This window comes from Rhinoraja longicauda, chromosome 26 (assembly GCF_053455715.1).
Source record: "Rhinoraja longicauda isolate Sanriku21f chromosome 26, sRhiLon1.1, whole genome shotgun sequence".
Classification (NCBI taxonomy): Eukaryota; Metazoa; Chordata; class Chondrichthyes; order Rajiformes; family Arhynchobatidae; genus Rhinoraja; species Rhinoraja longicauda.
The window spans coordinates 32731134-32745384 of record NC_135978.1 but is presented as its reverse complement, the minus strand read 5'-3'; the positions used below and the strand labels follow the sequence as shown (position 1 = coordinate 32745384).

General features: G+C 45.2%; 1 protein-coding gene across 21 annotated transcripts in view; it reads right to left on the bottom strand.

Moving 5' to 3' along the window:
* The window catches only part of ncor1 (nuclear receptor corepressor 1), a 186200-nt gene that overhangs the window by 52629 nt on the left and 119320 nt on the right, over positions 1-14251 (bottom strand). For 20 of the 21 annotated variants that reach the window (XM_078422004.1, XM_078422003.1, XM_078422017.1 and 17 more), the window contains 6 exons: positions 12540-12640; positions 11028-11199; positions 7513-7656; positions 6082-6162; positions 5221-5462; positions 3360-3708 (listed from right to left, as the gene is read on the bottom strand). In XM_078422004.1, coding sequence (XP_078278130.1) covers positions 3360-3708; positions 5221-5462; positions 6082-6162; positions 7513-7656; positions 11028-11199; positions 12540-12640 — 1089 coding nt within the window. The remainder of the gene's footprint in view (positions 1-3359; positions 3709-5220; positions 5463-6081; positions 6163-7512; positions 7657-11027; positions 11200-12539; positions 12641-14251) is intronic. The other variant, XM_078422011.1, reaches the window with a different exon arrangement.

Genomic DNA, 14251 nt, shown 5'->3' with positions numbered 1-14251 from the left:
GAGGAAGGGTTAGTTTGCAGTCTTGTTGTGCGAGGCCCCTTGGGCAAGAGTGATCATAATATGGTAGAGTTCTTCGTTAGGATGGAGAGTGACAAAGTCGATACAGAAACAAGTGTTCTGAACTTAAAGAAAGGTAACTTTGAGGGTATGAGGCGTGAATTGTCCAAGATAGACTGGCGATTGATGCTGAAAGGGTTGACGGTGGACATGCAATGGAGGGCATTTAAAGGTCGCATGGATGAACTACAACAAGTGTTCATCCCAGTTTGGCAAAAGAACAAACCAGGAACGGTAGTGCATCAGTGGCTAACAAGGGAAATCAAGGATAGTATTAAAACAAAAGATGAAGCATACAGATTAGCCAGAAAAAGTAGCATACCAGAGGACTGGGAGAAATTCAGAGTCCAGCAGAGGAGGACAAAGGGCTTAATTAGGAAAGGGAAAATAGATTATGAGGGAAAACTGGCAAGGAACATAAAAACAGACTGCAAAAGCTTTTATAGATATGTCAAGAGAAAAAGATTAGTTAAGGCAAATGTAGGTCCCTTGCAGTCGGAAACAGGTGAATTGATCATAGGGAACAAGGAGATGGCAGACCAATTGAACAATGGGCGGCACGGTAGCGCAGCGGTAGAGTTGCTGCTTTACAGCGAATGCAGCTCCGGAGACTCAGGTTCGATCCTGACTACGGGTGCTGCACTGTAAGGAGTTTGTACGTTCTCCCCGTGACCTGCGTGGGTTTTCTCCGAGATCTTCGGTTTCCTCCCACACTCCAAAGACGTACAGGTATGTAGGTTAATTGGCTGGGTAAATGTAAAAATTGTCCCTAGTGGGTGTAGGATAGTGTTAATGTACGGGGATCATTGGGCGGCACGGACTTGGTGGGCTGAAAAGGCCTGTTTCCGGCTGTATATATATGATATGATATGATATGAAATACTTTGGTTCTGTCTTCACTAAGGAAGACATAAACCGTCTGCCGGAAATAGCGAGGGACCGGGGGTCTAATGAGATGGAGGAACTGAGGGAAATCCAGGTTAGTCGGGAAGTGGTGTTAGGTAAATTAAATGGATTAAAGGCAGATAAATCCCCAGGGCCAGATAGGCTGCATCCCAGAGTGCTTAAGGAAGTAGCCTCAGAAATAGTGGATGCATTAGTGATAATTTTTCAAAACTCTTTAGATTCTGGAGTAGTTCCTGAGGACTGGAGGGTAGCTAATGTAATCCCACTTTTTAAAAAGGGAGGGAGAGAGAAAACGGGGAATTATAGACCAGTTAGCCTAACATCGGTAGTGGGGAAAATGCTAGAGTCAGTTATTAAAGATGTGATAGCATTACATTTGGAAAGTGGTGAAATCATCGGACAAAGTCAGCATGGATTTACCAAAGACAAATCATGTCTGACGAATCTTATATATAAGATATAACAACTACAGCATGGAAACAGGCCTGTCCAGCCCTACCAGTCCACGCCGACCATTCTCCCTGACCTAGTCTCATCTACCTGCACTCAGACCATAACCCTCCAATCCCCTCCTATCCATATACCTATCCAATTTACTCTTAAATAATAAAATCGAGCCAGCCTCCACCACTTCCACCGGAAGCCCATTCCATACCTCTGAGTAAAGAAGTTCCCCCTCATGTTACCCCTAAACCTTTGTCCCTCAATTCTGAAGCTATGTCCCCTTGTTGGAATCTTCCCCACTCTCAAAGGGAAAAGCCTACCCACGTCAACTCTGTCCGTCCCTCTCAAAATTTTAAAAACCTCTATCAAGTCCCCCTTCAACCTTCTACGCTCCAAAGAATAAAGACCCAACCTGGTCAGATGTGCAGCACTTTGGTCAACGTGGGTTGTTTTTAAATGTGCTATACAAATAAATTGACTTGACTTGACTTGACTTGTTCAACCTCTTATAGAATTTTTCAAGGATGTAACTAGTAGAGTGGATAAGGGAGAACCAGTCAATGTGTTATATCTGGACTTTCAGAAGGCCTTCGACAAGGTCCCACATAGGAGATTGGTGTACAAACTTAAAGCACACGGTATTGAGGGTTCAGTGTTGAGGTGGATAGAAAATTGGTTGGCGGACAGGAAGCAAAGAGTAGGAATAAACGGGTCCTTTTCGGAATGGCAGGCAGTGACTAGTGGGGTACCGCAAGGCTCAGTGCTGGGACCCCAGTTATTTACAGTGTATATTAATGATTTGGACGAGGGAATTGAATGCAACATCTCTAAGTTTGCGGATGACACGAAGCTGGGTGGCAGTGTTAGCTGCGAGGAGGATGCTAGGAGGCTGCAGAGTGACTTGGATAGATTAGGCGAGTGGGCAAATGCATGGCAGATGCAATATAATGTGGATAAATGTGAGGTTATCCACTTTGGCTGCAAGAACAGGAAAGCAGAGTATTACCTGAATGGTGACCGATTGGGAGAAGGGGAGATGCAACGTGACCTGGGTGTCATGGTGCACCAGTCATTGAAAGCAAGCATGCAGGTGCAGCAGGCAGAGCAGGCAGTGAAGAAAGCGAATGGTATGTTGGCATTCATAGCAAGAGGATTTGAGTTTAGGAGCAAGGAGGTTCTGCTGCAGTTGTACAGGGCCTTGGTGAGACCGCACCTGGAGTATTGTGTGCAGTTTTGGTCTCCTAACCTGAGGAAAGACGTTCTTGCCTTAGAGGGAGTACAGAGAAGGTTCACCAGATTGATCCCTGGGATGGCGGGACTTACATATGAGGAAAGACTGGATAGACTGGGCTTGTACTCGCTGGAATTTAGAAGACTGAGGGGGGATCTTATAGAAACATATAAAATTCTTAAGGGGTTGGAGAGGCTAGATGCGGGAAGATTGTTCCCGATGTTGGGGGAGTCCAGAACCAGGGGTCACAGCTTAAGGATAAGGGGGAAGTCTTTTAGGACCGAGATGAGAAAACATTTCTTCACACAGAGAGTGGTGAGTCTGTGGAATTCTCTGCCACAGAAGGTAATTGAGGCCAGTTCATTGGCTATATTTAAGAGGGAATTAGATGTGGCCCTTTTTGCTAAAGGGATCAGGGGGTATGGAGAGAAGGCAGGTACAGGCTACTGAGCTGAATGATCAGCCATGATCATATTGAATGGCGGTGCAGGCTCGAAGGGCCGAATGGCCTACTCCTGCACCTATTTTCTATGTTTCTATGTTTCTATATACAGTGCCCTCCATAATGTTTGGGTCAAACCCGGGTTTCTGGCGCTGTAATACAGCGACTCTGCCACTGTGCCACCCTGTCTGGACAGCATTTGCCTCAGTAATAACCAGGCACAACACACATCCTGTTGTTTCTATTATTGAACAACCAGTGTTAATTGTATGAGTTTACCTTCTTGTGATCTGCTGACCATTGGAGGCCCCCTGGTAATGTAGCCAGGATATCCCACTGGAGTCCGCCTTGCATTGGGATCCTCGTACAGGCCTGGGCTCAGCTGAGATTTTGCAGCTTCATGCATGGTTGACCTGAGAACCGAAGTCCCAGAGCTGGTCACTGCACCATGACGGCCCCTTAACTGGTCAGAGGGTTTCATCTCTTCATACTTCCTTTCCATGACCTTCACTCCCTCTGAGATCTTCTCCAACTGGTGCATGGGATGTGGGTGCTTGCTTGCCATTGTGATCAGAGACTTAACATCATGTTTAATGGCAGATTGGCTCTCGTGCTTTACCGGAGTTCCCTGTAACACAGATTCAAATATCTCAGATACAAGATTGTTAAACTGGACACCAAACCCTCACTTTTCCAGAAAAGGCAGACCCATCATCACTTTACAAACTCAATGATTCAAAATTAAACCATTTAATCCCATCCACTTTACGCAACTTCAAATTGTCTCTGGCCTGAGACCCTGGTCATTCTCTGATTGGTTCAATATCCTTTAATTGGGTATCCAGAATCAGTTATGATTTAAAATATTCAGAATATGAGCTTAAATTAACAATTAAATCTCTAAAAGTGAATACATTCTGTGAACAAGTCTGTGCGGATGAGTTGCTGATTAAAGGCTCTCGTCTATCTAATTCACCTTCCGTTATGTACGTAGTTGCATGTTACTTTAATATAAAGTTATTGACTAATTAATGTCATTAATCTCTGTGAATTCACCAAAAATATATCCGAGAGGCCAGATATCGATGAAACGAGCTGCCGGAGGAGGTAGTTGTGGCAGGTGGTATTGCAACGCTTAAGAAACATTTGGACAGGTACATGGATAGGACAAGTTTAGAGGGATATGGGCCTAAAGTAGGCAGGTGGGACCAGTGTAGATGTTGCTCAGTGTGGGCAATTTGGGCCACAGTGTCTGTTTCCACGCTGCATGACTCTATATTAATTGAGCTCAGCTTGATCAGAAGCGATCATACCCAGTTTGTCCATCAGCAACTCACTAATTCCAGCATCATTTCCCTGCAATTGTGATGCAGGTCTTTTACACTTCAGCTCACTTTGATATTTCCTCAATTATTTCCCAATAGTTGGTCTCCTTTGTCAAGGCAGTGGGATAGTCAGAGACCTATACAGCTCCAAATTCAATCTACTGCACTGTGTACCTCTGCACAAATGCAAAGCAACTGCTTTGAAATGCAAAGGTCCAGGGTTGCTGATTAGTAACAACACATATGGCTGCAGAGAGTACAATTAAACTCTCGAGCACAAAACAAAGTGCTGGAGGAACTTGGCGAGTCATGCAGCATTTGTCTGAAGAAGGATCCCGACCGTAAACGTTGTCTGTCCATTTCCCTCCGCAGATGTTGCCTGACCTGTTCAGTTCCTCCAGCAAGGGAGTTACAAATTAGCTTAGGTTTCATTTAGTTTAGAGATACAGTGCAAAAACAGGTACGTCAGCCCACCATGTGACCAGTGACCCCCCCCCATTCACTAACACTATCCTACACACTAGAAACAATTTACAATTTTTACCGAAGCCAATTAGTCTATAAATCTGTACGTCTTTAGAGTGTAGAAGGAAACCGGACACCTGAAGAAAACCCATGCGGTCACGGGGAAAGTGTAGACTCCGTACAGACAATAACCATTGTCAGGATCGAACCTCGGTCTGAGTTGCTAAGGCAGCAACTCTACTGCTGCGTCACTGTGCTGGCACTTTTAGGTCTTCAGATACTTAATAGTTGTAATAAAAACTGAACGATTTAATAAAAACATCTAATAAAGATACAAAGTGAAAACATACCTGTGATATTGAACCTTCCACAATTGGCCTGTTGCTCTGCACCATTTCCGGGGTTTTGCGACACTCTTGCCTCGGGATCTCGTGGATGGAGCGACCCATCTCTTTAATGGTGGTGACTCCCTCGTAAGGTTTGCCTTTGGTAATAGACCCGTCAAAGGTTCGCAGCGGAGGGCTCTCCCGCTTAATCTGCTTGCTGTACTTCATGCCTTCCTCAAAGGTCTCGCTCAAAGCTCTGGGTGTACCTAACCCCAATGTCAGACAATGAACATTTAAATCCCATGAAGCATGAAGTGAAATAAAGCTACTACCTCACACAAAGCTGCCAGTCCACAAGGTCAACTGGAAATCAAATACACTGCAGATGCTGGGAAGCTGAAAACAAAGCAGAACATTTTGGATAGACACAAGGTGCCGGAGTAACCCAGCGGGTCGGGCAGCATCTCTGAAGAAAAAGGATGGGTGACGTTTCGGGTCGGGGCCCTTCTTCAGACCCGACCCAAAACGTCACCCATTTTATTTCTCCAGAAATACTGCCTGACCCGCTGAGTTAAACAACACCTTCTGTCTATATTTGGTATAAACCAGCATATGCAGTTCCTGGTTTCTACATTAGAACATTTTGGAAATACTTAGAAGGTCAGGCAGCTTCTGTGGAATGAGAGATGGAATCAACATTTCAGGTCAGAAAAGACTATGCTTGCAGGAAATATGTTATTAGGAATGGGTAATAAATGCCAATCTAGCCTGTTAGCTACATCCTGAAAAATGAATAAATTAAAAGAGTCCAACTCCCATAACCCAAAAGGCAAATATTCCAAGATGTCCTGCTCTGGCTGAAATCAAGAATAAAAGAGGCCATACCTTGCATTATTGACCCTGATGGAACAGTTCTGTCCTTAGACTCTGGTAAATGAGGGCTCTCCCTTGCACGACTGATCAGACCTGAAATTGGTGAAATTGGACGATTATTTTCAGTATCTTTCGTATATTTCATATACTAGTATATGAAATAGAACGAGTATAGTACTAATATATTTTCTACTCCTAAATTATCACCAACACTTCCATTCATAGAAGTGATAAGCATTGATTTCTCCATTACTGTTGACCAGAACTTGGAGGACACATCTGAATTAAGAAAGGAATTAGACCACTCAGCCCCTCAGGCCAGTTCCAACATTTAATATGATCACTGCTGTTCTGACTGTAATCTCAATCCTGCTTTCCTGTGATAACCTTTCACCCCTTTGCTTATCTTGTGTAAACCCCCTCTCTTTAGACACTGCCTCTATCACCCTATGAAGAATTGTTTTAAAGATTCATAGAACATAGAACAGCACAGGGCAGGCCCTTCGGCCCACAGTCTACGTTAAACATGAAGTCAAGCTAAACTCATCGCTTCTACCTCCATGCAGTATCTCGTCCTTTCCTGCATATTAGATAGTTATGTTTATTGCCATGTGTACCAAGGTACAGTGAAAAGCTGTTGCATGCTAACCAGTCAACAGTAAGACTATAAAGCCTCTTAAATACCATTAAATACCATTGAGAGCAAAAAAATCTCATCTGTTTTAAATGGGTGACACCCCATTTGTAAACACTGACTCCTCGTAATAGATTAAACCACAAGAGGAGACATCCTCTCCACATCTACCTACCAATACCCCTTTGGTACATTATCTTTCAATCTATCAAATGCTAAGAGGAGTTAACATCACAAAGAATGCACCATTACATTTGTGAAGTCAAATGAGTGTTTCTATTCAGACAAAAAATCACTATAACACATCCTCCCTGATGGATAAAAGTTGACATAATTGACTAATCAGAAACAATTTTGGAGTGTGGGAGGAAACCGGAGAAATAGAGCAGAACCTTATCCCAAGGCTTTAAACACAAACAAAATGTAGGAGGCCGAGACTGCCTGGAGACTTGCTAGTTAAGAGGACTCTTTTAAGCTGGAGCCATAATACAAAAAAAAACAAAGTGCTGGAGTAACTCAGCGGGTCAGGCAGCATCTCTGGAGGACACGAACAGGCGACTCTGCTTTCAGTCTGAAGAAGGGTCCCGACCCTAAATGTCACCTATCCATGTTCTCCAGAGATGCTGCCTGATCCGACACTTTGTGTCTTTTTTTGTAAACCAGCATCTGCAGTTCCTTGTATCTACACGGAGCCATAATACAGTCAGAAGTGCCAGTGGCAAGATCCGTATGTAGTTTAACAATTAAACTTGAAACAAAATACAGAGGATAAAATATGCCGAGTGTTTGAGGCATCTCCCCAGTCGTACCCTCGTATGGTGTAGGCACTGGAGAATCGCGCATTGACAGTCCTCGATTCAACCCGGCCTCCATGAGATCGTAGCTCCGCTTGACACCATGGAGCTCTAGGCCTGTCCTGGGACTTCTCGTACCCTCTCGCATATTCTTTGCAGCTGTTGTGATGAAGAACAAGGTCAGATGAATGGAAAAATTGTACCACAGCCTCTTGTCAATGCCGGAAATGACCGTGGATCTTGTGTGAATACACGCATGTTTCTAAACATCATGATATAAATGTTTAGCTTTTGTTTATCATCATGTGTACTGAGGTACAGTGAAGAACTTTTTTGTTGTGAGCGATCCAGTCACCCTAAAGACTATATGTGATTACAATCACGCCATCCACTGTGTGCAGATACAGGATAAAGTGAATAACATTTAGTGCAAGATAAAATCCAGTAAGATCTGATTAAAGGTAGTCCAAGGGACTCCAATAAGGTAGATGGCAGGTCAGGACCGTTCTCTAGTTGGTGATAGGATGGTTCAGTTGCCTGATAACAGCTGGGAAAAAAAGAGTCCCTGAATCTGGAGGTGTGTGATTTCATACTTCCATACCTATTGCCTGATAGGAGAGGGGAGAAGAGGGAGTGTCTGCGGCGAGACTCGTCCTTGATTATGCTGGTGGTCTTGTAAGAGAGTTTTAAGCAGTTATAGCTAATGCTAGAATAGATGGACAAGACTTTGTGTTTACAAGTGAGTGATCATGCAGTACCCATAGGGGCATTTGGAGACAGACACTAAATGCTGGAGTAACTCAGTGGGCCAGGCAGCATCTCTGGAGAAAAGGAATAGATGACGTTTCGGGTCGAGACCCTTCCTCAGACCGAGAGTCAGGGGAAACTAGAGGTATGAAAATGTACAAAGAACAAATGAATGAAAGGTATGAAAAGAACACATCAGAGCATACACCAATGACCAAGGGTAGGTGGAGCACACCAGGCTGCATTGTTTGCTGTGGAAGAGGTAATAACAAAGGGATCCGAACAGTGAAACTAGTAGGGTGAAAGTAAAACTAGCAGGACAACTAGGGTGGGGGAGGGACGGAGAGAGAGGGAATGCAAGAGTTACTTGAAATTCGAGAAATCAATATTCATACAACGCTGGGTTGTACCCTGCATCTGGAGTGTCAATCTGGCATTAGATATACAAGTGGAGCTGGAGTATCAGGCTGGGCTCAGGCAACATCCAGTTGGAATACATTTAGTGATTACTAATGCATATAAAGTATCAATCAGGAGTTAGATTTTACTCAATAACTATGTGATGTGCTCTGGATAATCCAATTGCAGAGAACATCGGTCTGGAGTGAGTATCTAGCACAGATTGTCATTTCGAGTGAGATTCCAATGAGCATGAAAATTCATTCTGAGGCTGGCTACCCAATGGGCATGGAATGAGCAAACCCATTCCATGGAATGCCAGTGTCCAAGTGAGCATCCGATAGGCATGGGCAGGTGTGAGTGAGGTGAAGGAGGTACACAGTGCCAGCCTGGGATGGGGGCATGACGATTCAGGCAGGACTGAGGGCGTATCTCACAGGTGATGAGTGAGCATTGATTATATTATTTGGCTGTTCTGGATGAGTGAATACACCATGGGCAAGGAATGTTAGCCAGTGGGCATGCAGCCACTGTCTGGTGCCAGCATGGATTGTCAGTGTGGTGTCAGAATCCACTCAGCAGCAGCAGCCGCTGGTGTTAGTGCCCCGGAGTGCCAGTGGTGCTGGTTAGTAGGTTAATTGGCTGATGTCTTTATCATAAAATTTCATTCACCCTCGACTAAATTTTCTTGTTTTTTTGGTAATTTTTGTCTTATTCTCCCTTGTGTATAATTCTATATATATTAAGTCATTCACCCTTCTAGTTTCATTCACCCCAAAATAATTTCATTCACCCTTGGGTGAACCATTCACCAGTTTAAGAAGCACTTCAATTACTACTATTCTGGATGATGACTGATAGATATTTGAACATTAAGGGAATCAAGAGGTATGAGGAGAAGCTAGAAGGATGCTGTTGAGGCCAAGATTGGTTCAGCCATGATCTCACTGAATGGCAGAGAAGGTTGGAAGGGATGATTGATTGCAAGTTGTTTCCTGTACATTGATCCACTCCCCCTTGACGTGCTGTATAATAATAATAATAATAATAATACATTTTATTTATATAGCGCTTTTCATATACTCAAAGACGCTTTACAGAGATTTTGAGAACATAGGGAAATTAATAAATAGATAGATAAATAAGTAAATAAATAAATGAACAGAGAAAGGAGACAGAAGGTGAGGTGACCTTCAGTGGTTGAAGGCAGTACTGAACAGGTGAGACTTCAGCGATGTTTTGAATGTGGTGAGTGTGGGGGAGCATCTAACGGTTTGGGGTAGTGAGTTCCATAGGGTGGGAGCAGCGATGGAGAAAGCCCTGTCCCCCCAGGATCTGAGTTTAGTCCGGATGTGGGGCGATAGGAGATTGGCAGCGGCAGAGCGGAGGGTGCAGGTGGGAGTGTGCCTGTGGAGGAGGTCGGTCAGGTAGGATGGGGCCAGGTTATGGAGGGCTTTGTAGGTTATGAGGAGGATTTTGTACTGGATTCTCTGGGGGATGGGGAGCCAGTGGAGTTTATAAAGGACGGGGGTGATATGGTCACGGATCGAGGTGTGTGTGAGTAGACGGGCAGCGGAGTTTTGAATGTATTGAAGTTTATTGATGATTTTTGAGGGTGCGCCATAGAGGAGGCTGTTGCAGTAGTCCAGACGGGAGGTGATGAAGGCGTGGATGAGGGTTTCTGCAGCTGTGGAGGAGAGGGATGGACGGAGACGGGCAATGTTTTTGAGGTGGAAGAAGGCTGTCTTTGTGATGTGTTTGATGTGTTTGTCGAAGGAGAGGGTTTGATCAAGGATGATTCCAAGATTCCGGATGTGAGGTGAGGTGGATACTGGGAGACCATCAATGTTGAGGATGAAGTTTTGGGTGGATTTGGTGAGCATTTTTGGACCAATGATGATGATTTCAGATTTGTTGCAATTGAGTTTGAGGAAGTTTGATTGAAGCCAAGATTTTATTTCAGTAATGCAGTTTGTCAGTGTAGAGTGTGTGGTGGAGGAGATTGACTTGGTGGAGATGAGGAGCTGGATATCATCGGCGAAGCAGTGGAAGTTGAGACCATGACGGCGGATTAATTGACCAAGGGGGAACAGGTAGAGGATGAAGAGGAGGGGGCCAAGGACTGAGCCTTGGGGGACACCTTGGGGGAGGGGAGCGGTGGGGGATTTACAGTTGTTAATGGAGATGAACTGGTGTCTGTCAGAGAGGTAAGATTTAAACCAGGATAGGGCTGTTCCGGTGATGTTAAGGGAGGTTTCAAGTCGTGTATGTGCAAAGGAATTAGATTGCAGTCTGAAGAAGAAGTTTTGGAGGAGTCATGAAACCGTGCTGATGTCTCTGCAAAGATAACACCATGAAGAAGAATTAAAAAGGTATGAACTTACTGTCGTATGACAATATGTGGCCACTCTTACTTTCATAGATGACGTGACCTTTAGACATTGCCTCTTCCCGGGACTGCTCAGGGCTGCCCAAATCCTCACTCGTCAGTTTGCTGATTGCTCCCTTTAACAGCGCATCTGGAACGATGCCCTGCTGTGACAAGCCTGGAGTGCCCTGCAAGTAAAATGCATTCCTATCTCATTCTCGTCATTTTCTTTGCTGTGAATTTGAATCACCACCTCCTTTAGACTTTAGAGGGCGGTGGATGTATGGAACAAGCTGCCACAGGAGGTAGCTATCCCAACATTTAAGAAGCAGTTAGACAATAGCAGGTACATGGACAGCACAGGTCTGGAGGGATATGGACCAAATGTTGGGAGGTAGGACTTGTGTAGCTGGGACATGTTGGCCGGTGTGGGCAAGTTGGGCCGAAGGGTTTGTTTCCACACTGTATCACTCTATTACTTTTAGACTTGAGAGATACAGCGCGGGAACAGGTCCTTTGACCCACCGAATCCGCACCGACCAGCGATCACCCCGTACACTAGCGCTATCCTACACACGCGGGACAATTTACAATTTTACCAAAGCCAATTAACCTACAAACCTTTACGTCTTTGGGATGTGGGAGGAAACCGGAGCACCCGGCGAAAACCCACGTGGTCACAGGGAAAACGTACAAACTCCGTACAGACAGCACCCGAGGTCAGGGTGGAACCCGGGTCTCTGGCGCTGCAAGGCAGCAACTCTACCGCTGCGCAACGTGCCACCCTTTCAGATCCTCTCAGCACTGCTGGCCCAGCGCTGTAGGTTCAGGCAGGTATTGAGCAGAGAGACCATTTTCAAATATTTAGCGGTATATTTGCCGTACACACGGGGCAACTCTCGCTGCCACAGCGGATGTATCAAGAGCAGAGCAGGGTTCCCACTGCTGCAATTGTGATGTTCCAGAACGTGCAAAATCTACAAATAGATCAATCTTCTCCGGTGACAGAAGCCTGAGGTCGGCTCTTGGCTTCGCCTGCATGTCTGTTGCTGAAGTCAGCAAGTCTGCCTATTCTTTCACTGGTGTGAGTGAGGCCTGAGGCTACCAAACCCACTGCACATTCATTCAATGGACTTCAACTTGATCTCTGGTAATGGCTTTGATTGGTCTCTAGGTACTGTAATTAGATTCCTGGGCTCAACCTTCCCATGGTCACACCAGCGCTCACAATCATCCAGTTTGCATGTTGCTTTTAGTGACTTAATATGGAACATATAAGTTCCTGTATATTAATTTTTAAAAGTCTCTACGGAATTAATGATTCATTGCCCTCACAGAGACACTCTGGGGTGGGAGGGTCAACTCAGAGGGACACTGGGGTGGGGGTCGACCCTCACAGAGGGATCCTAGCCTGGGGGAGGGTGACCCTCAAAGAGGGTCCCTGGAGTGGGGAGGGTCAACTCACAGAGGGTCCCGAGAGTGGGGGTGGGTTGCCGGAGGTCGAGAGTGTGAAGACAATAGGACATACCTGAGTGATGGAGCCGCGGTAAGAAGGGGGTTCTGCAGAGACCTTGCTTATCGGGCTGCCTCTTGTCAAACCTGTGTCCTGGATGGTTGCTATTTGACCACCTGTTGGAAACAAGAGGAAGGTCATGCTCTTCTCTACAAGTGCTGCTATTTGTGAATGGTCTTTGCAGATCATCTAACACATCGTCGACATTTGGAGTGCAATATAAACCTCTTACAATGATTTTGGAAGTGATTTTCAGGCATCCCGATGGGAAGTTGGGCTCATTTAATGTCTATTAGATGGTTTACCTGCATGGCTCAGCTGTCAGCTGGCGACCACTTTTCTGATGAGGAGTGGACAGAGCCGAGAGCCAACGGTAAGCCTCACAGGGTGCTTGGTTCCAAGCACATGCCTTCTTTAGCTTTTAGAGACACAGCGTGGAAACAGGCCCTTCGGTCCACCGAGTCCGCGCCAACCAGCAATCATCCCAAACAATACACTATCCTACACATTAGGGACAATTTACAATTTTGCAGAATCTAATTAACCTACAAACCTGTACGTCCTCAGAGTGTGGGAGGAAACCGGAATACCAGGAGAAAACCCACATGGTCACGGGAAGAACGTACAAACTCCGTACATACAGCACCCGTCGTCAGGATCGAACCCTGGTCTCTGTAAGGCAGCAACTCTGGTGTTGTAAGGCAGCAACTCTACCGCTGCACCACTGTGCCATCCTTTATTGCATTACTGCCACCGCAATGTCTACTAACTATTACCAAATCCAATCCATCATGCAGCTCGCTCAGGCCCAAAGGAGACAATGTATTGCCAGGAAGCTGCTTCAATTAAAGAACCTTGAAATTACTGTTGAAATCAGGATGTGTTGACACAAGTATTGATCACAACCACTTCCCAAGGTTCCTACTCAAACTGATGCCAGCATGAGTTAATGCAGCTAAACGTGCTGCCCTCTGCTGACCTGAGGCTACGTGCAGAGAGCTCCCAGTGACAGCCAAACCAAACAGATCACACGGCAACCCCTTCATCGCTGGAGTAAACCGGTGAACCTTCCCTGCACTGCCTGGACTGCAAGTCCATTGTTCCTTACACCAAAACCATACTCAATACTCCATGTGTGGTATCATCAGCACCCTGCTAAGTTACATCAAGACATGACTACTTTTATACCCCATACTCATTCGCAACAAAGGCCAACATTGCTTTAACCATCCTAATTACTTATTGTACTTTCATGCCAACCCTTTGCTTCATGCACTGGGTCCTCCAGGTCCCTTCGTACAAACATTTTGCAGGCTCTTCCCATTTAATTAGCTTTTTTCACTCATTTATTATGGATAACATCCCTCGCTCCACCTGCCAACTTACCGCCCATTCACATTCATCTAAATTCCTCTGCAGGCTCGTTCTGCTAAAAGTGAGGAAGTCGTGTTGCAGCTTTATAAAATTTTGGTTATTTGGACTATTGTGTGCAGTTCTGGGCTCCCCATTACAGGAAGGATGTGGAGGCTTTGAAGAGGGTGCAGAGGAGGTTAACCAGGGTGCTGCCTGGATTTGAGGGTGATAGCCACACGGAGAGGTTGAATTGTTTAGCATCTGAGGCTGAGGAGAGACCTGATAGACGTATATAAAATTATGAGAAGCATAGATAGGGTAGACTGTCATAACTTTTTTCCCCCAAGGTAGAATTGTTGAATATTTGAATAATT